Source organism: Accipiter gentilis, chromosome 11 (genome assembly GCF_929443795.1).
Source record: "Accipiter gentilis chromosome 11, bAccGen1.1, whole genome shotgun sequence".
Classification (NCBI taxonomy): Eukaryota; Metazoa; Chordata; class Aves; order Accipitriformes; family Accipitridae; genus Astur; species Astur gentilis.
Window position 1 is genome coordinate 3,533,447 of NC_064890.1, and position 25,307 is coordinate 3,558,753.

General features: G+C 48.1%; 1 protein-coding gene across 1 annotated transcript in view; it reads left to right on the forward strand.

The window, feature by feature from the left end:
* Positions 1-25,307, forward strand: part of PLXNA4 (plexin A4) — a 452,832-nt gene that overhangs the window by 331,351 nt on the left and 96,174 nt on the right. Inside the window, exons 6-9 of the mRNA XM_049814131.1 lie at positions 3,884-4,007; positions 7,337-7,490; positions 10,179-10,278; positions 12,570-12,684. Of these exons, the coding sequence (XP_049670088.1) occupies positions 3,884-4,007; positions 7,337-7,490; positions 10,179-10,278; positions 12,570-12,684 (493 nt within the window). The remainder of the gene's footprint in view (positions 1-3,883; positions 4,008-7,336; positions 7,491-10,178; positions 10,279-12,569; positions 12,685-25,307) is intronic.

Sequence of the window (25,307 nt, forward strand, 5' to 3'; positions counted from 1 at the left end):
CTATAGAAGCGCAAAGTATTAATTTAACATTATTAAAATAATTGGTTAGTGGATGGTGAACAGAGGGTTAGCGTTAGCGGTATTTATTCTTAATGGGAGATGAGGAGGAAATAACATTCCTCATGGTTCAGCGGTAGGACCAGTTTCTTAGTGTTTGTACTAATGGTTTGGACAGAAGCAGGACACTTGCAATTGTTAAAGATGCAGCTGATAATGAAATAGCAGGCGTTATTAAGATGTACAGAGAAGCGCCGTGTCTACACCATAATCTTATGCAAATAAGTTCAGAAGTGGAATACGCTCTTTAAGGTATCTTAAGTGTAATGTGATGCCACTGGGTGGGAGTTACGCACCAGCTAATTATAGCATGAATAGCATTGAATTAGGTTATATGGCAGTGGAAAGTGATCTCGGCATATTGACAGACCCAGCATGTTAGAGTTACTGGTATTTTACTAAAGCAAAACAGTTATTGGCAGTACAAGGCATTTTTTCTGCATAAGCTGTAATAGACACACCAGATGAGAGTGCAGCAGAGTCACAGCAATCTCCCAGGGCCCAAGTACACGCTGACTCTCAGCAGAGACAACAGAAGTGATTAGTTGGGGTTGGGATATTTCATTATCCCTTTCACAGTCCAGCTGCTCTGTGCAGGCAGCTGCCTTCCAGGTGACCACTTCTCTAAGGCAGGCATTTGTGTCTGGAAGTACTTATTTATTAAGAGTCCCATTTGCCTATATTTAAAATTTGCTGAACTTACTTTCTGGGCTGCGATGTCCCCTCTGAGCAGCTGCCTTCAGCGGCTGGGTGCTTTGCCACAGACGTTTCTCCGTTTCAGCCAACACCATTCCGGGATTTGAGACTGGCACTGGAGGGCAATGCTTTGCTCTGCACGTGCTGAAACAATTTTCTCTGCTGTTCCCCCCAACTCCTGGGGGAGGGCAGAACATTTTTGGCAGTGCAGAGGAAGACTGGAGGGAGAAGGTTACTTTATGAGCGGTATGTTGCTTTTTCTGCTCCCCTGAGAATCCATCACATTTTGCCTCTGAAGAACTTGCTGGGCAGCCACCTGGGAGAGCGTGGTGTGTAAACCCACAGGATGCTCCACGTGCTCCAGCTCGGGATAGATAAGGTGGTCAAGCAACAGGAGGTGGAGGAAACCATGGGCAAAAGGCTCTGGAGAAGGGTCCCCATCACTCCCTTCTGCATGGACAAACCTGCAAAACCCACTGGCAGGTGGCTCCATCCCTTTAGTCTTGATTTATGCAGCAGCTGGCATCAGTTACCTGGGATGAATTCTGCTGGAAGCTCAAGGAAGGGGTCTGTGATGTTGACTCGAGAGCCTGAACCTTGCTGGTGACCCAGAGCCCGGCTCGCTTTGGTTCAGCTTGGCAGAGCTCCCCCATCATCAGACTCAAACACCAGGCACAGTTGGGTGTTTTGCAGGTTTTTTTCTCACCTTTGTTTTAAATTGAGAAGTTACATTGAAGAAGTCAGACTGGCAAAGTCAAAATTTAGGAAGTGGCAGAATTAATTAAAGTCTGTAATTAAAGTCTGGCTTGCAGTGTGTCAGTCCAGGGAGCAGATTTAGGAGTGCAGAAGCTACTTTCAATCTGCCGGTGCCTAATTGCCGAGAGCCTGACACTGCAACATTAGCATTATATTAAAACCTGGCTTAGTTTGCTTTGCTTCTTCATCAAGTCATTATTTGGATGGCAACACACCTTACAACAGATATCAAGTCTGCAAGACACATCAGTCTAATATAGAGTGAGGTTTTGGTCTGAAGAGTTACATGTCTTAAATGTGTATGACCAGTAAACAGCAAGATAAGATGCTGATTATTATATTCCTGCTCAGTGGTGGGGCTGGGAATACAAACCACATTTCTAGACGCTTAACCTATACCCATGTGTTGTCCTCCTGTACAAATGTGCTGGGTGTGTTTGCAACCTACTGTGCTATTACACTTGACCCGAGCCTGGGTATCTGCCCATTTAATTTTAGAAAATCCAGACATTGCTGTCATGCTGCAGCTGGAGGAAATAAATGGGAGGTAGCAGGACATCTTGAAGAATTCGGGCGCTTGGGTTTTGACATCAAGCCCAAAAGGGTTTCCTTCCAAGCTATTCTCAGGAGAGGAGTTCCCACGCCCTGCAGAGCTTTGATGGAATTGCTGTGTCTATTTGTTTTATAGAAGTGCTTACAAAAATCTCAGATCAGCATTTTGCCGTGGCTTTCGTTCCGCGATAGGGGACTTTACAGTTTTGGAGTAGTTAATCGGCTATCCGTCCAACCCTCTGGAGACTGCACGTTTAAAATTCCTGATCCAGCATGCGGCAGCGCTAAAGGAGACTTAATGGGATGAAGGCTCCTAGGGAACGGAGAGTGGGAGCTGCAATGCTGCTCTTGCTCTCTCAAATCTGCAAGGCAAACCGAGAGCATGCTGAGAATGGCAGAGATCTCCCTTTATGATTCTTGCCACTGGAAATGCAAAACTTTTCTCTACCAGAAAGATGGAGCAATTTGAGTTTGAAATCGGGGTGTTCATTTTATCTAGCGTCAGTCACTAGAGAGAAGCCAAGCCTAAAGTTTTAGGCCAGCCACCAAGCTTTGTAACATTCAGGCTCAGCCATATATTGGGTTGCTTTTCCGTGTGTTGCCGTAGATCCCCCTCTGCGAAACCCTATGCCTATAGGTGCAATCTCTGCTCAAGGGAGCAAGGACATTGAGGGGCGATCATGGAGCTAACCTTCCAGCAGCCCCTGTGTGCTCTCACAACTAAGACTCTGAAGTCTGGGAGTGGGTGAATAATTTAACATCCGCACTTAGTCTTTATAGCTGATTTTAATGGGGGGTAATAGCACTGCTAATAACGAAATCCATTGAAGACACCCTGTGCAAGTCCATAACATTAGCTTAATGGCAAAAGGTAATTGGCATGCAGTTGAAGCTGTCCTTTTGTATTAACCCTGTGGATTTCTAGGCAGACATCTTCCTTGAAGCGATGGCCTTGGCAGCGCACGTGGAGTAAAATACAGATGTACTTTATGCTGAGCAAATGCAAATCGGGATTCAAAGAGGGTGCACCGCTACCAATTCACATTGCTGGCTTGTGTTTACACCGGACAGATAAGATGAAAGACAGTGACAGCGCTGAAAGCACTGACAACAATTAGTGAGTGGCGTAAACATCCCGGGCTTGTGCAGCCCAGGTGCCATGCACCCACCACTGTCACTGAACTAATTGGGAACACCAGAATTTTTAAGGTTCAACCCTGGGCACTTCTAGTCAGGCACTTTCAAACCAGATGCCAAAAAATCCTTCATCTGCCAGGGATTACTTAGCACGTGCTGAGCAATGGATTGGAGGGTTGCCCCTTCCCAGCAGAGAGGGATCAGCAGCCCAGAAGTACCACAGATTTGCAGTTTTCTCAGCAGGGCCGAAGAGCACGGGCTATGCACAGCTACTCTAAGAGGACATCCCTGCCTAAGATGCCCCGCTGCCCTTGGACAGGATGGTTTTCAGGGCTGTGGGTTTGCCCGGGGGAAGGTTACGCTGTATCTGTTATGTGGGTAGAGAGAGACAGAGAATCTCTAGAGCTCTGCATTCTACCCAAGGGATGGGGCTTTCACCCATCACCCTTCCACCTTTTGTGGTGTCCTTGCAACTCTCCAGCCTGCTGAGCGATCCCATGGCTGCTAACACGGGAGTCGGAGCGCTCCAGGGCATGAGTGTGAATTTTCCGGCTAGTGCAGTCCCAAAGGGTACAGTGTTGACTTTCCATCCAAAATGATCTCTCCTCCCATGTCCCAAGGTTGTCCTCATCTTCCCAGCCTGGCTTTGTGTTAACTCTGTCCCTCTCTGTTCCTGTTTGCTCAGGTGCACAAGGAAGGAGCGGTGTGAGCGCTCCAGCGAGCCTCGGAGATTCGCCTCGGAGATGAAGCAGTGCGTCCGCCTTACCGTGCATCCCAACAACATCTCCGTCTCCCAGTACAACGTATTGGTGAGGAACATTAATCCTTGCCCCCCCTCAGGTTTAACCTGCCCATGCAGTCTGACAGACCCAGGTATGTGCAACCTGGGTTCAGCATGAGTGGGAAGGACTGGCAGCTTGATGCAAGAGGTTCTCCAGAGTCCATTAAATTCCCCAGCAACTTTCCTGGCAGAGAGAAAGATTTGCCACGGAAGAACGTTTTAGCCTTGGTTATCCCCTGTCTAGAAGTGTGGAAAGTGGCTTCCTTGTTTGCTGCGAGTAGCTGAGGGCAGGTCTGAAGGGGCTCTGTGCCCTGCAATTCTTGTGTGCACCCAACGTAGTTGTTTACTTCCCTGGGAGAGGGAGTTGTTTATGGCAGGGCATGGGCTTTAGGCAAGGGACATCATAATGATTAGAAATTACCTTCTAAAAGGAGGGCAAGTGAGGGATACTGCGAGTTATTTCAGTAAGCTCCAAGTTCCCATCTTCTTGGGTGGAAATGTTTCCTTCTTAAGCCACCGAGAACTCCACTCTACTCCAGCTCCAGCACCAAGTATGCAGAGCAGAGAGGCAGGATGCTACACAGAGGAATGTAAGGCTGGCGAGGTTCATGCTTTCTCTTGTGACCTTCCTCAGCACAAGGTTTAATCTTTATGGCCTTGAGCTACTCAAGCCAACAAAGCCACACAGTGAATGCTGGCAGAGAAGTAGATGATCCTGAGGCAGGGCTTGGGGGCAAGAAATCTCTGCTGAAGATCTAGCCAGCTTGTGGTTTCTCTTCTGACTCATGACAGCAATACCTTATGTGCTGAGATCCCAACACGCTCCGAAAAGGAGGCAGAGACCCATTTCATTCAGGCTACTAGGGCTCTGTCTTTTTGGCCATACTAGTTTGGGCTGGAAATAAGTTGATAACCCAGACCCCAAAGCTCCATCTCTGTATGAGTTGGTCACTAGCCCCACACCCTGAAAGGACTAAATGGAATTGCTCAAGGTGCAGCTGCCAGATGTCTTCCAGGTGACAGGTTTTGGAGTGGTAGGGTTTCTTCAGTGGTAATGAAATAAGCCTTTCAAAGCCTGCATGTCCAATCATTGCTGCTTTGTTTCAGCCTCTTAACTTTGCTGTGACTTTACTTTCCTAGGCTTCAAACAAAACTGATCTGAGACATCTTAAGTCCTTTGTTCTTCTGGGAGTTAAAGGTTTCTTTTTCTTATTCTCTCAGTAGTCGTTGCATTCTTTCATGTTGGAATAAATCCTGGGGGACTAGCTGGCTCAGGGCGATTGAAAATGATAACAGAATAAAAGACCTTTACCTCTAGGTTACTCCCAGGGCAAGTCAACCCAGAGCTGCTGGGATCAGAAGTTGCCATCACCTGACTGTTGCCCAATAATCTGCATGAACATTTTGATGGGAGTCTCAGCCCAGTCCCAGATAGACTGGTGACCCAGCTCGTGCACAGTCACCACAGATAGTCTCTTGGCAAACCAGGAGGGGAGCACCAACGAACTGGCAGCGTCCTTACTGAGTCTCACTTGGGTTCTAGCAAAGGGTCAGTGATATTGATTTCTTGCCCACAGAGGCAGAGAAGATATCTGTGTGACCAGCCAGTCTTTTAAATTTTGCACACTAACAGGGACTTGGAAAATTGTATCTGAGTCTGTTTCAGTCCAGGGCTGCTGCTGTGGGATCGCTGAGAAGAGATGCTTGCTGGGGGAAGGCTCCGTTCTTTCCTCATTGCAGCAACTCCAGAGCAGGCATGTGGGCTGTAGGATTTCTTGTCTGTTCAGAGTGTGCACCGGCTCATGACATTTATGACACTATCCGTTGGTGTCATCTTCTGCATGGCACACCTTCATTCTGCATCATCCATGCTCAGAGAGAGATTTGTTAAGCGGAATAGTTTCCCCTTCTCCATTGCTAGCAGGGTATTAGTGAGCAGGGAGATTGGATTTAGCCTGAGTGCTTTTTCCTACTCCCCATCCGAGACAAAAAAAAAAAAAAATCACCTTTCCCATTGCCATTCCCCTTGCCCAAAAATGAACATACTCTCACAAAGGCTTTATGTCAGCCGGGACTAAGGCCTGTCTGCTCAGCCTTTCTCCCTGATGGTGCCTAGTGTGAAGGAATAGCTCCAAGCCTTCTCTAAGTGGGGAAAATAAAGTGTGGGGGAGCAGTAAGCTTTATGTTATGTTATCATCCTCTCCTGTTTTGTCACCTGGACTGACCTCCTCTGTTCTTTCTGCTGGTAGAAACAACACTTCAGCATGCATTTGTGTCTCCTTTCAGTGGCTGTCACCTCAGATGGGGCCTCAGCTAGCTCATGGAGGAGGCAAGTGTGGAGAGCATCTGCATTTGTGCCTGTGTCAGGGGGTTGGCTCTAGCGTTTGGTCACAAAAAATCCTAAATTTATACTAACTGCTAAGTCATCAGCAGGTGCTAGAAGTACCCTGGCATGCCTCTCTGTGTTCAGACATGATCTGGTGGGTTGGGCAGGACCCTCAGTGATGGAGAGCTGTGGTGCAGGACCTTAACTGGGCTGGGAAGTTAACAGCAGGAGGGTCCTTCTCCAGAGAATGAACGTGGTGGAAACCAGCCGTAAGATTCCTTTTTCTCACGACCGTGAGCAATGACATAGCAACGCCAACGGGTGTTACGAACTCTAAAAACGTGGGCAATTCTACCTTCACAGCTTTTTTTATGTATGGAGCCCCAGTATAGCATGTCCCCAGAGCCAACTGCTTCTTTGGTGGGATGGGCAGGAGAGGTTTGCTGTGCCTCTAGAGACAGCGTTTTTTTGTGGCGGACTGAAGGCTGTAACTAGACTCTCCTTACACAGGAACTTGGTGACAGAGTGCTCCCCCATCTGCTGATGCTAGGAGAGCAGGCCGTAGAGAGTTAGACTGGAGCGCTACAGTTTCTCTGTAGTCTGCAGAGTGCCTCTTGTGAGTAGTAGTCACCTTCCTCAGAAACCGCGTGCCTTGGGGCCACCAAAGCCCTGGTCTTCACGGCTGGCTCCAAAGACTCCCTGCCTAACCTTACACTTGCATGACAGATAGCGAGCACTCCCTCCCCTCCACTGACCCAGCCAGCACTGGGGTGCAGTGCAGTTGTCCCCCCATAGCCACGTACCACTTGTGTCGGCATCAGCATTTCATCCCCTTCCCCCTCCGCGCACACATCCCTCTCCTGAATCGCTGCTTTCTGTTGAAGGAGGATGCTCTCTCTAGCAAGAGGCTCTTTGTCCAACCTCTCCAGTGTAATTCTCTCCTGCTGTCCCAGCTCTGGTTTTTGGCTTAGTATTCTCTCTTTTCTTTTTTTTTTCTATCTCTTCTTCTCTCCCTCCGTCTTTGCTTGCAGCTGGTCTTGGAGACCTACAATGTCCCTGAGCTGTCAGCAGGAGTCAATTGCACCTTTGAGGACCTTTCGGAGATGGATGGCTTGGTGGTGGGCAGTCAGATCCAATGCATCTCGCCAGCTGCCAAAGAAGTACCCCAGATCATCACCGAGAACGGTGGGTATCCCACAGCTCCGCTTCTCCCTCCCTTCCTCACCCCACACCCCTGTGTCTCTCCTTCTCCTTTCTCCCAAAGCAGAGCTCGTGGGAGCCTGAGGACGGGGTGTGCAAAGCACAGGGAGCGGGTGGGACGCTGTGCCGGTACTTGCTGCTGGAGCTGCGCAGCAGCACTTTGTAACGGGAGCTGTCTGAATGTGTCTGTTTATGTGTGCACACGTGTGCAAGTGTTGAGTTGCAATACCAGTAAATGCATTAAGATGCTTCTACGTGTGATACTGTGTGTTTTCAGACTGCCACCGAGTGGCAGTTGCATACATCTAGCGAAGGCAAGAGATGGATGTGGGATATTTGTGCACCTTTTGCCCAGGCTGGTGTTGTACAACCCAGGGAATGAGGCTGTACCTGCTCTCAACGCATCGCATCCCATGCAGCAGCCACAAAGTCCTGCAGGCATGAATGATCCTGCCTGTAATTTTATCCTGCTCCTCCCAGATTTAGATCTCTATGCTGAGTTCCTTGCTCCGTCCCCAGCCTTTACTGCTTTCAGTTGTTCCAGGTTTGCTACTGGCTCCCTCTCCCAAAGTGGTCCAGGACAGAAAAATACCTTGTCTCCAAGGATGGTCCCCCCACCTACAACTCCCTGCCCTTTTTTGTTTCCTTTTCTAACAGCGTTTCTAGGTACTTTCAAGAGCACCTGTGGCTCTTTGCAGGGACTTACTGTAAAAGCCTTGACCCTGTTGGTCACCCCAAGAGATGCAGAGAGGGTGCTGCCATTTCCATCCTTGGCTTCTTGTGAAATGTACTGTAAAGTTTGTCTCTGAGGATCCTCAGGCCACAGAAAATGAAGTGACATGAACTGTCACCATCATCTCTGCTCTCCCCAAGCTGCACACAGCTGCCAGTGCTCTCCACTGCGGTCCCAAAACAAGCTCCCAGAGGGCTGTTACCATTTTCAGGTCCCACTGAGTTATCAGTCGTGTTTGCCTACCAAGATAGATGCCAGAAACTATTTCCTTGGTATGGACATCTATCCCAGGCCAGGCTATAATGAACCAACAAACAAAAATAGCAGTGGAAGCTGGAGGCAGGGCAAGAGAGAGATTTTTTCTGAAGCATGGTTTTCAGAGAATCTGGGCACCTGCGGCTTGTATCAACTTCAGCAGCTGGTGCTCCGCACCTCTGCAAAGACCAAAAGTCCTCCATGCGTAGTGCCAGAAGCTGGGTTTGAACCAAAGGATGTGCAGCTCTGTAGCACATCTGATCCCTGGGGCTACCCAATTCTCACATCCCATTTTAAAATATATGCAAGACGCCGGCAAAGTTGTTAAATACGAAGCGGTTAACAGAGTTGTCAAAGCCGGCGGCAGCAGATGGGCAGCAGCGTCGAACACTGGCAGCAAAATGTCTTTAGCGAAGTGTGTGGTCTGTGCGCGCGTCTGTGCGCGCGTGTGCTCGTAGGTGGGTGAGCGTGCACGCGGGCGCACGCTGCGACGAGTTGTCAAGTTTACTTTGGCCTGATCGATTAATGAATCTTTCAGGTGAGGAGGAAAATAATAGAGGTGAAAGGGCCAGCCAGGTTGAGGTCTTGAATTAAACATGGGTCCCTTCCCCACCAAATTACTGCAATTACTGCGCCCGCTCATTACCCACAGCTGACGGGCTCTGAATAGGGCTTTTGGCATTGCGGGAAGAAGTGACAGTTCCAGCATGGGAGCCATGGGAATGGGAATGAGGAGATGGTGTGTGGGAGCTGAGGTGCGGGCTTTGCTGCAGATGGGTCTGCTGTGGAAATGGATGGGTCCTTCTGGGAGTTCAATGGCTCATGGATGTCTCTCACACAGAGATGGGGTCTTTGTAGCCTAAGGCTGGGGTGAATGGCCCTTGGGGTGAACGGGGTGAGTGAACCTGGAAGAACTGTTCATGTGGGAATCTTCCTGTCCATCAGTATTTCCCAGGCTGCAGATAGGGAGCCCCTACCCTATCCTCACTCTTATGGCATCTATCCTCCTTGCTCATTCCTTCACCCTGCTTTCTCAAGGTATAACCTCTCTTTGGTGAGAGGTGGCCTTTTTCAGGCATGGTTGTCCTGGGTATTGGGCCATATTCAGAGATGTTAAATAATGAGGGTGAGGAGAAAGTAGATCTTTCTTTATCCCCTTAGGAAAGTCGGTACATTTATCCTTCGGGCAGTGTATGCACAGGCCACCGATGTCTGGGGCCAGCAGTGAAATGTTCCACGGGCTCCTTCCTTCTGGGGACATCAAATGAACCAACAGCAAGGAAGAACTTTAAGGACAGTACTCCATCTTAACGGCCTCCTAATTCCAGACATCTGCATCCTTTCTTAGAGCTTAGCTTTCCTACCGGATGACTTCAGTCAGAATATTTTTGAAATTGGTGAGGTACGGTCTAGACCTGTTGTCATCATACAGCCCAGACTCTGCTCCCAGGTATGATAAATTCCAGTGGTGAAGACATACTCCATCACCCCAGTACCGTAAGAGAGAGAGAGATGTACTCAGAGAACTGGGCTCTAGAAGGATTTTGTTGCACTTTCTACATCTATTGAGGATAGACTAGCCAAGATACTGTGGGACAGCTCCAGGTTCAGACTGGTGGCATGACCAACAGGGCTTAACTACACTAACAAAGCAGTCTCACCCTGATGTGTCTTTTTTCCCCCAGGAGACCATCACATTGTCCAGCTTCAGCTCAAGTCCAAGGAAACGGGTATGACCTTTGCCAGCACCAGCTTCGTCTTCTACAACTGCAGCGTCCACAACTCGTATGTTCATTTCTTTTGCTACCTGCTTTCCATTCCGCCCCTGGATCTGCCACAGAATCCACTGCAGACTGGGGCTTGTGTCCCTCAGGAAGCTGGTTAGGTGTGGAGGTGACCAGGGGCCAGGGTCACTTGTGTGATAGTCAGCACGGTGGGGTCCCTCTTGAGAAGGCCAAGAGTAGCATAGTGACCGTTTGTTCTGTTGATGAGCCTCCTTTGCAGGAAGACGTTGTCTTGAGGAATCATCATTGTCATCTTCACGTGTCCCTCGGGCAGAGGAGCACCACATTAGTGGGAGTTTGCCACAGAATTGAGTCAAAAGTGAGTCATGACCTCAGCAAACGGCCCCCTCATCTTCCTATTAAGCAGTGTTTTGTGGATGGCTGGATCCTGCCCGTACATACTCACCTCCCACCCTCATCCATGCTCTCAGACCCATCAGTAGGACCCTGCCCCAGGTGGTTAGCATGAGCTTGGACCTTCAGATCTGAAAAGACAGGAGTTTCTGGTTCCTGCATGTTGTGAACTGAGCAGGGAACACCCAGCTGATTCCCTCAAGACCATTTTTTCCAACCTGCCAGCTTCTTTCCTGCCCTGCACCCCATTCTTCTGGGGTTTAGCTGGCACCCAGGGCTGCTCAGGAGCTGCCCCACCGGAGCAGGTCTGCAGCTTTCCTGCAGAAAGATGCTCTTCCATCAGGTTGATCCACCCCTGAGCAAGGCTGAGCAGCTCTGTCCCCACCACTGAGCCAGCAGAAGTGCCAAAAGCAGGTAATTACTGTGGCTCAGCAATTCACAAGGAAACACAAATCCTGTTTCCGTGTTCCTGCTGCTTTGACAAACAGTGTCAGAAAGCAAGTGTTGGGGGGGAGAGCAGAAGAGATGGTGGTGTTAAATATTTATGGCATGTTTTGGTTTCTTACTTGACAAAGTATAATACACTATCCATTTTTAATTTGATGTATCAGAGCAAGCACTTGTTACCAATTTGAAGAATAGCTCGCTGTACCAGAGCTGAAAGTGGATTGGAGTTGAGCGAGATTTCACAGAGACAGGGGAGAGGGTGGTGCGCCTGCCTGTTGGGCTCAGCTAAGCTCTACTGGAGGCAATTTTTTCACTCCTGCCCATTAAAAACCCAGTGGCACATAAGGGCCGGGAAAATTCCTCCCCACCCCAAGTCCCCTCCAGGTACATCAGAGCCTGCAGCTGCATGAAGATCTCCAACAGTGTGAGTGACCAGGAGTCACTACCGTCCAGCGCTTCTTTTGTGCAGAGAGCTCGTTACGGCTCAGTTTGGTTGCTGGTGAGCAGACATCGTATTAAATGAAAGAAAAAAAAGCGTGATATATGTATAAGTCGCTGCTGTAACGCAGCCAGGAGAGGTGTTTGCAGCTCTTACTCTACAGTGTCTATGGGGCATAGGAGAGCAAAACCTTGTAAGATGGAGGGCATGGCTCTTTCCTACACCCTGAGTAGGCGACATCCTAGATATGCCCTCTGCTTCCAGGCAAGTGCTACAATAGTCTTTCCTTCTCTGCTGAGACGAAGAAAAGAAGAATACCGTCAATACGTTTGCAAGAGTCCCATCACCCTGGGCAGAACTCACACTAATAAGCCTGTGGGACACAGGGGGAGAAAATGCCCTGCTTAATCCTTGGCTTTCTGCCTTTGGTGCATCCCAGTTTGTGTCTGACCTCTGGATCATGTGTGAGAGTGGAAGGATTAGCCAGATGGGACTGCTGGTGCACAGGGGCTGCCCTCCACGGGCATCGCTCCTCCTGCCTGCCCGTCTCTTAGTCACCTTCTCACGATGTGTTCGCAGCTCCCAGGACACTGGTGCAGTTCAGTGTGGAGGCAGCAAGGCTGTAGCAGTTTACACCCATCCCCTGATCTTGTATTTTTGGTTACACTCAGGATTTTGTTATGGGCAAAACAGGGAATGCCTCTTATGTGTGCAGCTGAGAACATGATAGTCGGATTGAAAGTTGTAACAGGGCAACCAAAATACAACGAATATGTATTATTACTCTAGTTACAATGATATGAATACAATCTGAATTATCTGATTAATATGAGACACAGTGACAACCAGCTGAGGCCATGGCAAGTCCAACACCATCCTGCGACTTGATGGTGTTGGGTCAGTTCAAAGCCTATGGCCTTCTGCTAGTGATGGCAAAAGCAATGTTTGCTGGGCTATATTTCCCTCTGAGAAACACTCTCAGCCTCCAGGTCTGTCCTGTTGACTGACAGGACTTGGCTGGCCAAGTGACTACTCTTTCTCTCTGTTTCCAGGTGTCTGTCGTGCGTGGAGAGCCCTTACCGATGTCACTGGTGCAAGTACCGCCACGTCTGCACTCATGACCCCAGCTCCTGCTCCTTCCAGGAGGGACGAGTCAAGCTGCCCGAGGTAGGCAGGGGCACAGGGCATGCGTCGCGTACGTGGGCTGCTCGGGGCTGTTGTCGCCTTTTGGCCTGGGTCAGACCAACGGTCCAGAAAGTCTTCTCCACCTCCAGTCCCATTCTATCCCTCTTCTGCTGACCCTCCAGGAGACCCTCACCTTTCCCTCTGTAGATAGCTCCTCTCCTCTCTGCTCTACCAGACCCCCAGGGAGCTGCCCTCTCCCTCCTATACACTACAGGGACCGTGTTGCCTCGGAAAGTCATTGCAAGCTCCAGGCACCAAGGGACCGGGAGGAATGGGAAACACTGGGCATGCGTCTCCTCCGGGAGAGAAGGAGGTTGCCTCTAAGCAGATATTCTTCAGGCTGAGATCTGGGGAGGATTTAGGGCTATGTCCACAGTGTCAGTGGATTTCAGCCGTGCTTTGACCACCTCCGCGGCTTTGTGTGTTCAGTGCCTAATGGCCAGTGCATCAAACTGCCTCCAGACAAGGCTGGAGAATGCCTCATTGCCAGTTGCTGAGCTGAACTGGACCTTGGGGCTTAATACAGAGCTGGCTGCTGTGCCGCAACTGCTGTCTAGCTCGTATTGTAACTAACAAGCACTTGCAGACAAGTGGAGCTCGGGAGAATACAAATAGGAAGCCACTTAATTACTTCCTGGTCAGGAATGGTCTGAAAGCATCCTGGCCTGTCTGGTAAATGACCTGAGATGGCTCGTTGTTTGCCTGGCCCAAGGGACCAGTACCCATTAAGAGATCTGATATCTGCTGAACCACTGAGCGCAGAGGCAGCTGCTGAAGACTCCGGCGACGTGTGTCGCATTCCGAGGATGAAATCCCCACTGCTCCCTGTGCCGCCTGCTGGGTCTGCTGTCTCTGACATGTTCCCCCATCTACCCCCAGCCCCTGACCCAGGCAAGCCAGTTTGCTGGACCAGATGACTCACGTGTAGTGTCTTCACACTCCTGTGGCATCACCCATTCCCTCCCACCCCTTCCTTATGTGCTGGTTGAGATGTCACATATGTGCCAGTCGAGGTGTCCTGGAGCAGACATCCTGAACTGCTGTGGCATTGGGACAGGCCATAAATATTCATGAGCAGGGAGGCTGCCAGTTCTTCCTCTACCGGGATTCAGAATTTGCTGTAAACGTGCTGGAAAACTTGCTGATGAGCTGGAGGGCTTGACACCTTCTACTCGGTGGTGAAGTGGTGAAGGAAGGCAGCCCAGGATTCAGCCCTTCTGGTAGACTATCCCAGCCAGGCAGATCCTATTCCCTCGCATGGAGCCTTGGCAGAGTTTGGCCAGTCCTGCTGGCCACAGGTCTCTGTGCCTTCTACTTCAGGAACTGGAGGGACCTCAGCCTCTTGCTCAGGTGGCATTCCGTGGGACGCTTTGTCTCAGGTTCCTGCTGTGCAATGCCACCACCATTTACCTCCTCTGGCAGACTCCTCTGGTGTGTCTCGTATACCATGCACAGGACTCACCTCCCCAGTTCCCACCTCTTCTCTCCTCCAGCCCTCTGCCCAGTGAAGTGTCTACAAATCTCAGCGCATCTCCTCCTCCCTCAACTCGTAGCACGTCCCAGGCGTTTCTGACGCTTGCTCCCATCGGAAAGGAGATCGTGAGAAGCTCTGTGTCATCCCAGTTCCTTAGGGAAGAGACTGGGGATGGCACAGCCCCTGGTCTTTATCCCCTCTGCAGAACTGGGGAGCAGGCAGTGGACTCATTGTCCTCAGCAGATCTGCCTATTTTAGCCTTTTCCATCGCTGTTTTATCACCTCTCACTAGTTTTGTTTCTGAAAGGTATCCTCTTCAGACTAGGAGACAGATCCAGTCTGGGGGGCTTTTTCGGTAGAGATTGCTCTTTCTCTCTTCTGTCCCCCTTAACACAGGATTTCCTGCTGAGCTTCAAATACTCCCTCTCTGATCTTGCAAAGCTGCTCTGCGCGATTTGCATGGCGGCAGGAAGAGGCACAAACTTGACCTTAGAAGACAATCGTTGATCTACAAGGCAATGATAGCATCATGCGACACATATATGTTACATTGGTCATTGCTAATAAGGGCTGCAGCCCTGTTGGCTTCTGCAGCAAAACCATCTCCGGGCACAAACCTCTTTCCCGCAGGAGACAACATTTGGCAGTCAGCTGCTCAGCTCAGGAGCTGGTTTTGCTGTCTGCTGTGGAGAAGAAAGACTTCTCAGCACTGCAATGACTGGACAATATCTGCAAGGATAATGGCCTCGCAAAATGCAAATCTTTCAGAGATAGCTTTCTGCCTGGCGATATGAGAAATGCCCTGTAGCTTCATGGTCCTTCTCATTGCCATCAGCGTGTTTGTGGCCCTCAAGGACACTAGGCTGGGAAAGGATGGTGTCACAAGTGCCTTCTGACAGATTTACATTTGCTCTGTGGCCAGAAAGGTTTTGCCAAATGGCACTTTGAACAAATGCTGCGTATATCTCCCACACTTCTCTCGAGAAGCCATGTTCTCACTGACTCATCTCTCTCACTGAAATTTCCAGTGTCTGTTTTTTACTTTCACCTTCAATTCTTTCCCTTTCTGTCCTGTACCCGTGCCTATTTGTTGAGTGGGCTCTTGAATAATAGAAACCATTTGGTATCTTGAAGCTAAGCCTGGCTTCTCATTCCCCATCCAGACCTCCACCCAGTTCCCGATGACTCCCAAGGTTGACAGGGCTGAGGTCCATTTCCAGACTTCCCAATGCCATCTTCAGTAGTGTTCAAAATGTGCCATCACCCTGAGTGGGCCTATTTTTACTGGCTTTTCATCTCCATCTGCAATGCTCCTTTCGATCCTTTCCTCTACAAGCAGTTGGACCCTGGAGGATGAGGAGACGGAAGCTTTTGCTACCATCCAGGCATGAGTACCTTCTAAATAAGTAAGTCTCGAGGAGGTACTGATGCAAAACTGTACTACCAGCGTGGGATGGTTGGACCATCCCATTTGCAGTCCTTCCATGAATCTGCTGAGCAGATTAGCATGGCCGGCTTCCAGGAATGTATGGTCTGATTGCACCAAGAGACTCCTTGCCAAGCAAACAAATATTGGTGTTACTCTGTCACATGGACTGGTGCCAGAAACTCCTTCCCTCTGTAATCATCATTGCTGGCATGCCAAGCCTGCTCCCTTCCCCCTCACTATGGCCTTCACCTTCTTTTGCCGATACACCCACTTCCAGGTGATTCTTTTTCTCTCTTTGCCTGTACAGCATCTTGCCGTAATGTGGGAAGAGGCTTCCCACTCTCCGGATGGCCTGGGCTGCAAACGGACCAATTGAGCTGGTACACAGCACCCCTGGACCAGCCTGGAGCACTTTGAAGGGAGGCTTGTGCCCTTGTGTACTTCTGACTCTTATCATTTCCTTAGCACATCCCACAAGTTTCTGGATACCCTTGGGCTCAACCTGCCTTTCTTTCAGGTCTTCCTCATGTTCTCTGACACTATCTTGGGTTTTCTACTTTGTTTTTTTTCCTTGTAGTATGAGCTGCTGATTAATGCAGAGTCCAGGATGAATTTGAGCCTGATCCAGTGGGTCAGCAGAAAGGCTTTGGCCATGACCCACGCTGTCCAGAAGGCAAAATATTGTTTCTATCTGTATAGCCTGTGATCTACCATCCAAGGGGAGCCTTTGAATTTCATGGTGGATAGCTGTGATCGGCCAGCCCCAGAGTGGGACAGGGCAGCTGTCCTACCACCACCTGGCAAAAAACTAAACCAGAGATGGAGGAAGGACAGAAAAGGCACATCCCTCGCTATCAACAGGGAGTTTTGTCACCTGGACTTTCTTACCTGTCACTTGTCAGGTGCTCTGCCCATAACAGAGCTGAATCAACCAGACTGGGAACCCTGGGAAAGCCCATGTTTGCTCCTGGTGAAGAACTCCAGTGTGGTCATAAAGCAAGAGTATTTATGATTATGGCACTGAACTCAAGCAAATAGGGTTGACGATGTCTCTGGATGATTTGTGGCAGAAATACTTCACCTTGGCTTATAATTTCCCCTTACAGCACGTTTTCGAAAGCCAAGTCCGCTAGCTTGAAATATACTGAGTGACTTCTTGCTTTATAAAGGGGAACTGAGATTATTGCTATTGAGGCCAGGAAGGGAAGGAACGAGAAAGAAAAGACATTTTAATACTGAAGTAGCTTGTTGTTGTTTTTCACAAAGAGAGCTGGTGGCAAAAGTGGAGAGAATTAGTCTCAAAGATAAAAGGGAGCAGGCCAAGTTTCTGGGTTTTTTTCTTGGCCACTCTGTCTCTGCTTTTGACATTTGTTGCTGACCATAGCTAAAGTCATAGTGCAGGCTTAGCATCGCACCACAAACCATTGCACTGCAGACTAACGCACTGTGAAATCAACCCTTACTTACTTGACAAAATCACCAAGTAAGAGAGCTCAGTCATTTTCTTCTGTAAATGGGCAAGACAGTCAACAAGTAGTGGAGGGAAACTGAGGCACGGAGGAGTAAAACAATTGATCTGAGGGTCTCCAGTGTCATAGAAGCTACAGAAACAGCACCTGCCTCTCCTGATGTGCATTACCCAATATACTTGATTGCACCATCCATCTTGTCTTCGTACAGACCTGCTCTCATCCAGTGGGTAGTTTTCATGTCAGTGTTTCACAGACACATGTACAAGGATAAGTAAAGCTGGGGTAGCCTACTTGAGTTGATGGAATAAAGGACTAAGTCTTCTTTTGTGCCTTATTCCCTGAGATGAACACTATCTTGTTCTGGGCCTTGCAAGGATTTTAGCTTTGTGTGGGGGAAAAGAGAGGGGAAAAAAAAAATGGCAAAAGCCGAAAGCAAGCCTAGATAACAAATCTATTATCCGCCGGGCTTAAAAGATACATAATCATTTAATTACCTTGAAGGAGGTTTTCATCTTTCCCTGCTCAGCCGATTTGCGTGTGCGTGTGTTTTTCTTCCTCCCCCAAACAAGTTTTTTATTAAAAGGATTTTCATCTGCTGCCTAAAAAGAGAACAGAAGAAAAGATCTCGCACCAAAGTGTTTTATGTCGAGTTGTACGTGCTAACGACAGTAAAGCCCACATAAAAGAAACAACTGCTTCAAATATTAATTTGTCAAAAGCAATAGAATGCTGTGTGAGCTGCATGCTGGCGAGCAGCTGCCGAGGAGCAGAGCGTTGCTTTGCCCAGCGCTTGCTCGTGCCTTGTGCTGAATGAAGAGCTCTACCGGAGGCCTCTGCAATGGAGTGCACGGATTTACCTCTGGCTGGCCACTTGTGCTTCTTGGGGATGGGGTTTTTGGGAAACAGGGAAGAAGGGAAGGGAAAAAAGAAGGGAGGGAGTGATAATGACAGCTCAACCTGAACGGGGAGACATCTAAGATGCATTTGGACAATGCCCTTAATAACATGCTTTAACTTTTGGGTAGCTCTGAAGTGGTCAGGCAGTTGGATTAGATGGTCATTGTAGGTCCCTTCCAACTACAAATATTCTATCCTATCCTATCCTATCCTATCCTATCCTATTCTGAAGTGATAATGCCCACATCTCCTTATCATGGACTTTGTCTGTAGTAAACTCAGCAGTGCCCTTCCCCACCCTGCTGGTGCATCTCAGTCTGGCTCAAGGAGGGTTTTCCCCAAGGTCTTAAAAAGCAGAGAGGTTTTCAGGGCCCCCCAATGTCCTGCTTTGTCCTCTTTGCAAGCTGCAGAAGCCAGGCGTGGTGCCCACCTCCTCCTAAAATGCACCCCACTGGAAATGCCTGGGTGGCCGCACTGGAGAGGGGGTAGAGGACCTGCTGGGCCATCAGGTGAGCATGGTCAACTCCTTGCTCCCTCGCATCGACAACCCTTCGGGTGATGCATCTTCAGCTGTTGCTGTGGCAACTGCTCGGTTTCCCTCCCACTCCTCTTTCCAGCCTCCCTTAACCCAGCCAGAGAGGCGGCTGCTGGAAGCATCGGCACGGGGAGGAGAGAAAACCCATCTCCGCTCAAATTAATGGATCTCTCCTTTCTCCGAGACTCTAATGACAGTTGCAGCGAGGCCAACACCAGAGCGCCGAATCTTTCCCCGCTTGTCGATTATCCGCTCGCTTATCCTGGCACCTGTCTATCATTAAAGGGAGGGTGCGTGGTGTAGTTTCTATGGAAACTGCAGGCAACCTGCTGCCTTCGAGTGCTGGGAGCAGGCAGGGGGACCGGCAGGAGAGGCGAGGGGATCAGGAGCAGCCACCCCGTACAGATGGGATCTGGCGTAGCGATGCATCCATTTCACGGCACCTGCTTTCAAAGCAGCACGGGGCTTTGGTGTTTAACGTCTCTTTAGGTCTTCGAAGCGTTTCCAAGCATGTGTGATGGAGTTCAGTCTTGTCGGCATCCTGTCCACAGGGAGACATGGGGTAATCTGGGAGGAGGCTGTAGCTGATGGTTTTGACCCAACCGTGCCTTGGGGCTGCTGGTGGTTTGACATTTCAGGCTGCGGCATTTCAGCCGTCATCCACCGTTAACGGCCCTTTGCCAGAAATGGAGATGTATCGTGTAGTGGGTACATCCTCTTCGGAAGGGGTGCTTCAGAAAATCATAAGAGGAAATTAAACACAGAAAGTGGAGGCAGAAAGCTTTCCCCTTGTTCATGGGGTCCTGTTAGAGCAGGAAAATACTGCTCAGAGGCAGTATCGGGTAGTGTATGAGGCCACCGGTTTTATTTCAGCAGATGAGAGTTTTATTCTTGCCTCTGCATTGGCTTGGACACGTTCACCTTTCTGTGTCCCTGTTTCTCGTACACCCTCTTCTGATTTGGGTAAGCACTTTCTGTTAATAGGTGCTTGTACAGCACTTAGTACCTGGAGCTGTGATCTCGCAGTGGGGGCTGTTCAGAAGAAGTCTTTGAGCATGTACAAACAAATTAGATAATTTGCTGTTGTTTACAAGTCATACTGACTTGCACTGAGGTGAAGAAAAGATGGAAAACCTGTGTGTGATGTGACTCTTTCTGTTATTTTGGGGTACCTTTTGTCATCTCTGAGCCTTTCTGCCCTGCAGTCATCCAGCTGGCAGTCATCCAGCTGGCAGGGGAAAAGGCTGGTAACTTGTTCAATTTCCACAGTAACTTTTAGCAGGATTTCTGATTATTATGGTGGTGGATCTGCAGGAAATCTACGCTCGTGCAAGGCAGCTCCATCCTGTCTCTCCTTGCTGAGACCTCCAACCAAACCGCAATGGGAACTGAGAACTGATGGAAAAAGGCCTCCCTGTGAGCGATTCATCCTACCTTAATACACATCTTGTTTTCTTAGAGCTTAGCTTCTCCAGCCACAATGTGAGAGACTAATCAAAGACTTATTCATGTAATTTCTAGGAGCAACTCAGGGAGATTGGTTTGAACAGAGATGTAAGAAGCATCTGACACTCAATACCATGTCCCTGCTAAATGTTACTCATACCAGTTGGGCTGCTCATCTTTGTAATGCAAGATTATTTATCCTGTAGGACAGAGTGATTTCAGAATGCAACAGGGTAATAATATTCATCTGTCCCTGCCAACACAGCACCCTTGAAATAACATTGGGAAGAGCTTATGTTGTTTTGATAGCCTGGCTTAGTGTGATGCCATTGTAATGCCTCAAGTGGCTACAGGATTTTCTGGCTATCTGAACATCTGTTAGGACTCTATAGCACCCTGCAGTTTGAGGGAGGAAAGGCAATTCCCCGTTGAGACTTAGTCCAGGGTGATGGCCTGGCCCCGAAGCAGGAAGATTTTGCTTTTCTCCGTTGCAGCATCAGCTGCGTTCACTGCTTTCGGACATGTGAGCTTTTGGGACCTGGCCAAGGAGAAACACTCTCAGGATGTTGAAGCTGCAGGTAAGAGGTGAGGCTGGAATGTGTCTCCTGCTCTGCTTGGGGCATCTCCAGGACGCTGAGCCCAGATCCTCCTTCCCCACCTTGTCTTTGAGCATAAGTGCATTTGCTTTGGCTTGGACGTTATCTCATGCTGTCATGGGTCTTGGTGAGGGGTGACTGACAAAAGCCAGGATATCATGGTCCTGACCTTTTCGTTGTGGAAGCCAAAGTATTATGACTCTCTGGGCTTCTGTCCTGGTTTCTGAAGGAAGCGGGTTTGCGTCAACATGGCCTGTGTGTGCAACCTCCGGTCCATCTGTTACTCTGTCTCTTCTGTTGACTTCTGATCTCATTGGCTGTTCTTGGCCTAGTTGGGCCAAAGTCTGGAGCTCTCAAAGATACCAAGTTCCTACTAACTTTGTAAAAATGGGCAGCCTTAGAGAAGAAATAGTCTTTCGGTCCTCCCTTAGGAAGAAGGCGCTACAGCTTGGGCTAAACTCTTGTTAGACACCAGAAATCCCCACATGAGAGTGTTGTCATGAGAGTCCCTGACGCTTCTGAGGGAGCCTTGGTTGGAGAATGTCCCTTATGCATGCAAACCCCATTTGTTGGCACAGATGTATAGGAAGCTGCTTTGTTGAGGAGTGACATGTCCATGCCATTGGTACCTACATGGATAAGCAGTAAGGGGTATTGCTGCAATGCTCAAAATTGGCAGCCTCATTGGGCTGCTGGGGTGCCATGCATAGACGTACAGTGCTTTCTTACACATGAAAGGTCTTGTGAACTTCAGGTGGAAGTCCTTGCAGAAGGACAGAAGGCTGGCTAGGCAGAAGGATGCAGATTTATACAGTGATAATTAGAGAAGAAATTTGTTACTGTTTTATAAGCTGCCTGTGCTCTGCCTTGTGCTTTCCATGGCTTTGCACAATCCAGTTTTACTGTGTGTTATTCTGAAGACTGTCTTACTTAACCAGGATTTTCCTTTAACAAATTACAGACTTTGTCCAAGTAGATACATGGTTATCTTGTCTCTTGCATGCACACCACAGTCCTCAGTGCACACATTCATATTTCTCATGATTTCAAAACCAGGAAGTTACTCAGGAAACACCAGAACTGAGGCTGCTTGCATTTCTCCAGCAGCCCCTTTCCTTTGAGCAGATGTACCTAATGACACAATCATCTACTATTTTTGTCACTAGTCCACTCCCTTCATCCAGTGACCAGAAGGCTCCTGCTCTCTGGATCATTACTTTTCCTTCTGAGAGTGTGTCAAAGCAGCAAAGGGCTGAAAGAAAGCTAATGTTGTGTCTCTATTTAAAAAGGATAAATGTGGTGCTTGGATAATTATGGCAGCCTGACCTTGATCCTTGTGAAATAATGGACCAGCTGAGAAAGACTCTATTAAAAAAGAATTAAAGGAGGGTAAAATCATTAATGTTGATCAGCAGAGATGTGTGGACTGACTTCAGAGGCAGAATAGTCCTAGGTTGGGATCAAGCTCTCAACAGACTTGGGTCATTTCCCAGCACTGCCTGCGTGGCCTTGGGGGAGTCACTTTGCTCCCGATCAACGGGATTCAGCAGTAAGCCATGTGAGAGGAGGTTAGTCATCTTCATTGAGATTCTGCTTTTCGAGTCTCCATCCACTCTCTGGTGATCAGCATTGCAGTCTAGCCTTCACAACACTGAAGCCAAGGACCCAAGAGGTTATGGCAACTGAGCTAATGATCTGCTATTGATCTGTTGGAGTCCCTTCCTCCAGCAGTGATATCACTACGCTAATATCACTACACTAATCTGTGCAAACCACCATTGAAGTATGCAGCTACTAGAGTGCACAGAGCCTCAACAGGGCCAAATCTCTTCCATAGACTGAGCACCAGCCTCCAGACCAACCACCTTTTCCCAGGCACCAGAATCACTTGCAATATCTGACAAAAGCAAACTGGTATTTGCTCCTGAGTGCATGGAAGACTCTTAACTAGAAAGGAGCCACCAGAAGTGACAGCAATGCAAGGACTCAATTATTTCTTTGTTGTCTCTGCAGATGTTTACACTTCCTATAAATCCTGTTGCTTTCTCCTCATCAGCTGCCTTTAAAGTTCTGAGCATTTTCTTCATGTATTATTACTTTTGCTGTGCCAATAAATAAGCACACCATCAATCAAACTAACAACATTGTAAACTTAGGAAGTGCAGATAAAATATATGGTGCATTAAAAAATTCTTTGACCGGGTGAGCTTTTTTGTAGCTGGTTTGATTGCTGCTGGTGCCGATGTAAATTTGGGGGAAGTATATCCAGAAATTTATGGAGCTTGGAATCCTGCCTACAAAGCATTGACCTGATTCCACTTTATAACCTAATAACGTTCCCCAGCACTGTTCGTGTAAATTTTAAATATAATTTTTATGATGCTAAGAATTAGTGGTGTAATAATGTAAACACAACGTGGACTGTAACTCACCCCTTCCCCTCCCGCACTGGGAATGCCGAGCTCCTTGCTGCTTAGTTCTCCAGATTATCCTGGGGGTGGGAAGTTGTGCAAGAGTTTAAAAGTGATTCATGGAAGGAACCAGCTTGTCAGCCCTGGAGCCTGAAGCCCTCTGTTTGCAGCAGTACAGCGTAGCTGCTAAACAAGGGTCTGATTTTGCTGGTGTGGTGTCACAGCCCTGACCTTGGGTGACTCTGCTAAGGTGTGAGAGAGAAGTTCAGGCAACATATTCCAGGCAGTCCCTGTTGACTCTCATCTGCCAACTTGTTGTTTTCCTGCTTTTTATCCAGGTGAAATCTGATTCCTCTAAAATCAATGACCAAAATTTTTTTTTTTTTCTTTGCCTGTTTTCCCTCTCCTTTTTCCCCTTCCTTCCCTTCCCTTTCTTTCTCTTTCCCTGTTCTGTTTTGGTTTTAATGTGTTTTTTTTTAATCTAATCTAACTAACAGAGCATCCAGATGCTGTGGTCTAGGTATCTTTATAAAGTCCCAGTCCCTGCCTCTAAAATCTTACCCTCTTGACTTGATTACAGCACAGACTGGGAGGGTGAAAAAGCCATAGGAGACACAGGGAAAATGGTACATTGCAGCTCAGCAGAGCAGACGAGCAAAAGATGTATTGTATTTACATAATATGTGAGTAAATAACAATCTGAGCATCATTTCTTGTGGGGTCCCAAAGGGCTTGAGTGAGTAAGTTATGGCCCTCACTTACTTAGATTCCCTTTGTGGTCATGTTCCTTCCAGGCAGGATGGCTTGGGTAAGGCACAAAGATGGTTGCTGAATGAGGGATACTGAAGACAAAGTCTTAAAAAAAAACCCCTGAAGTTGAGGGTGAAAAAAATGGATTTTGATGGGAGGAGAAAAAGGGAACTGGATGCTTTGAGATGAGTAGTGGAGGAATTGGTGGTGGTGGCTATGTCTGGTCCTGAATGGAGATGAGACCTACTCTTCTGGGAAAGAAAGGGTGAAAATTCATTGCCAAGAGTTGAGTTTATCTTGCCAAAGATGCCTACAATGCAGTCAGCAATAGGTGAGCTCTAGTTTCCTTCTGTAGAAAGTGGAGATCCAGTCAATGCTACCAGCGATCGTGAGGGAGCGGTATAAGGAAAGGTAGAAAAGGTTCACTCACCTGAATGCTCTGCATGACAAGAGATGCACAGGGGAAGACAAGTGAACTAGAATAGCAATATAAGGTGGAGACTGTTGATAGGTGGATGGGTCATTGTAACTTCGCAGATATTTTACCTGTTGCCATGTAGGTTGCCTACCAGTCAAAAGTAGATCAGACTCATTTTCTTTTGGAAAATACTTTGGTGAGACTTGGGCTCATGATCCTGGTCACAAACAGTAACAGGGAATGAAACTGTACAAAACCAGGCTAGAAGAAAAAACCATGCAATATCAGAAGACCATGAAAGATCCCTACATGCTTCAGTCCCTTGGAGAGGATGATAACTCAGAGTATCTGGTCAGCGTCCAGCTTATACTGGAAAACAGCATGGTGAAATCTCCATGAAATCATAACTATATATGTACGAAGCACCATAAAGGACCCAAACTAATTAGTTCAGGGCTAAGACCACATAGCCTCAGAGAGGTTTCATCGCCCTCTTTAGCAGAATTCTCATGATGGGTCTCACTGGGGACTCACTCAGGTATAGCTGTGATGAGGGCCATAACACATATGTGAGAGAAAAGGAGAGAAAGGGTTCTCATATTTCTGAGACTTCATTATTTCTGCAAGCTACAGGAAAACACATTTGCAGGCATTCTATGAGGAGTTATAAATAAAGAAAATTAAACTACCATTGACCCAATGAGTACAGCCCATTTCATGCAGTGTTTTCACTGCAAAAGCTCTCTGACTTGATAACTGGCAAAATTTGGTGATTTGAGGTGTGCATCGCTGCTGATACGAGTAATTGGCAAGGGTGGAGGATATTATTTTAAAGAGACTGACTCATTCGAAATCATTTAAGGAATAGAATGAAGCTGCACACACAAAATGAATCAAGAGTCTGCTTTCAAATGTGTTGCCCTGGCACAGATTAAACTGGATTTTAACTCCTCTGGAATCTGAACCAGCTGCCCTTAGAGTTGGGGAAAAGGCTTAATTTATTATATACCAAAGGCAAAAGGGATAGGATTGTGCCCTTCTTTGGTACAGTTGTTGGCAGTGGATGTTTTTATTTCCCCTACATCATGTGAATCCGTGCTTTTCCAACCTAGGTGATGTCCGTTGCAGAGGAAGGGTGAAGAGAAACTGCCTCTGCTGGAAAATGCCTAAGATAACT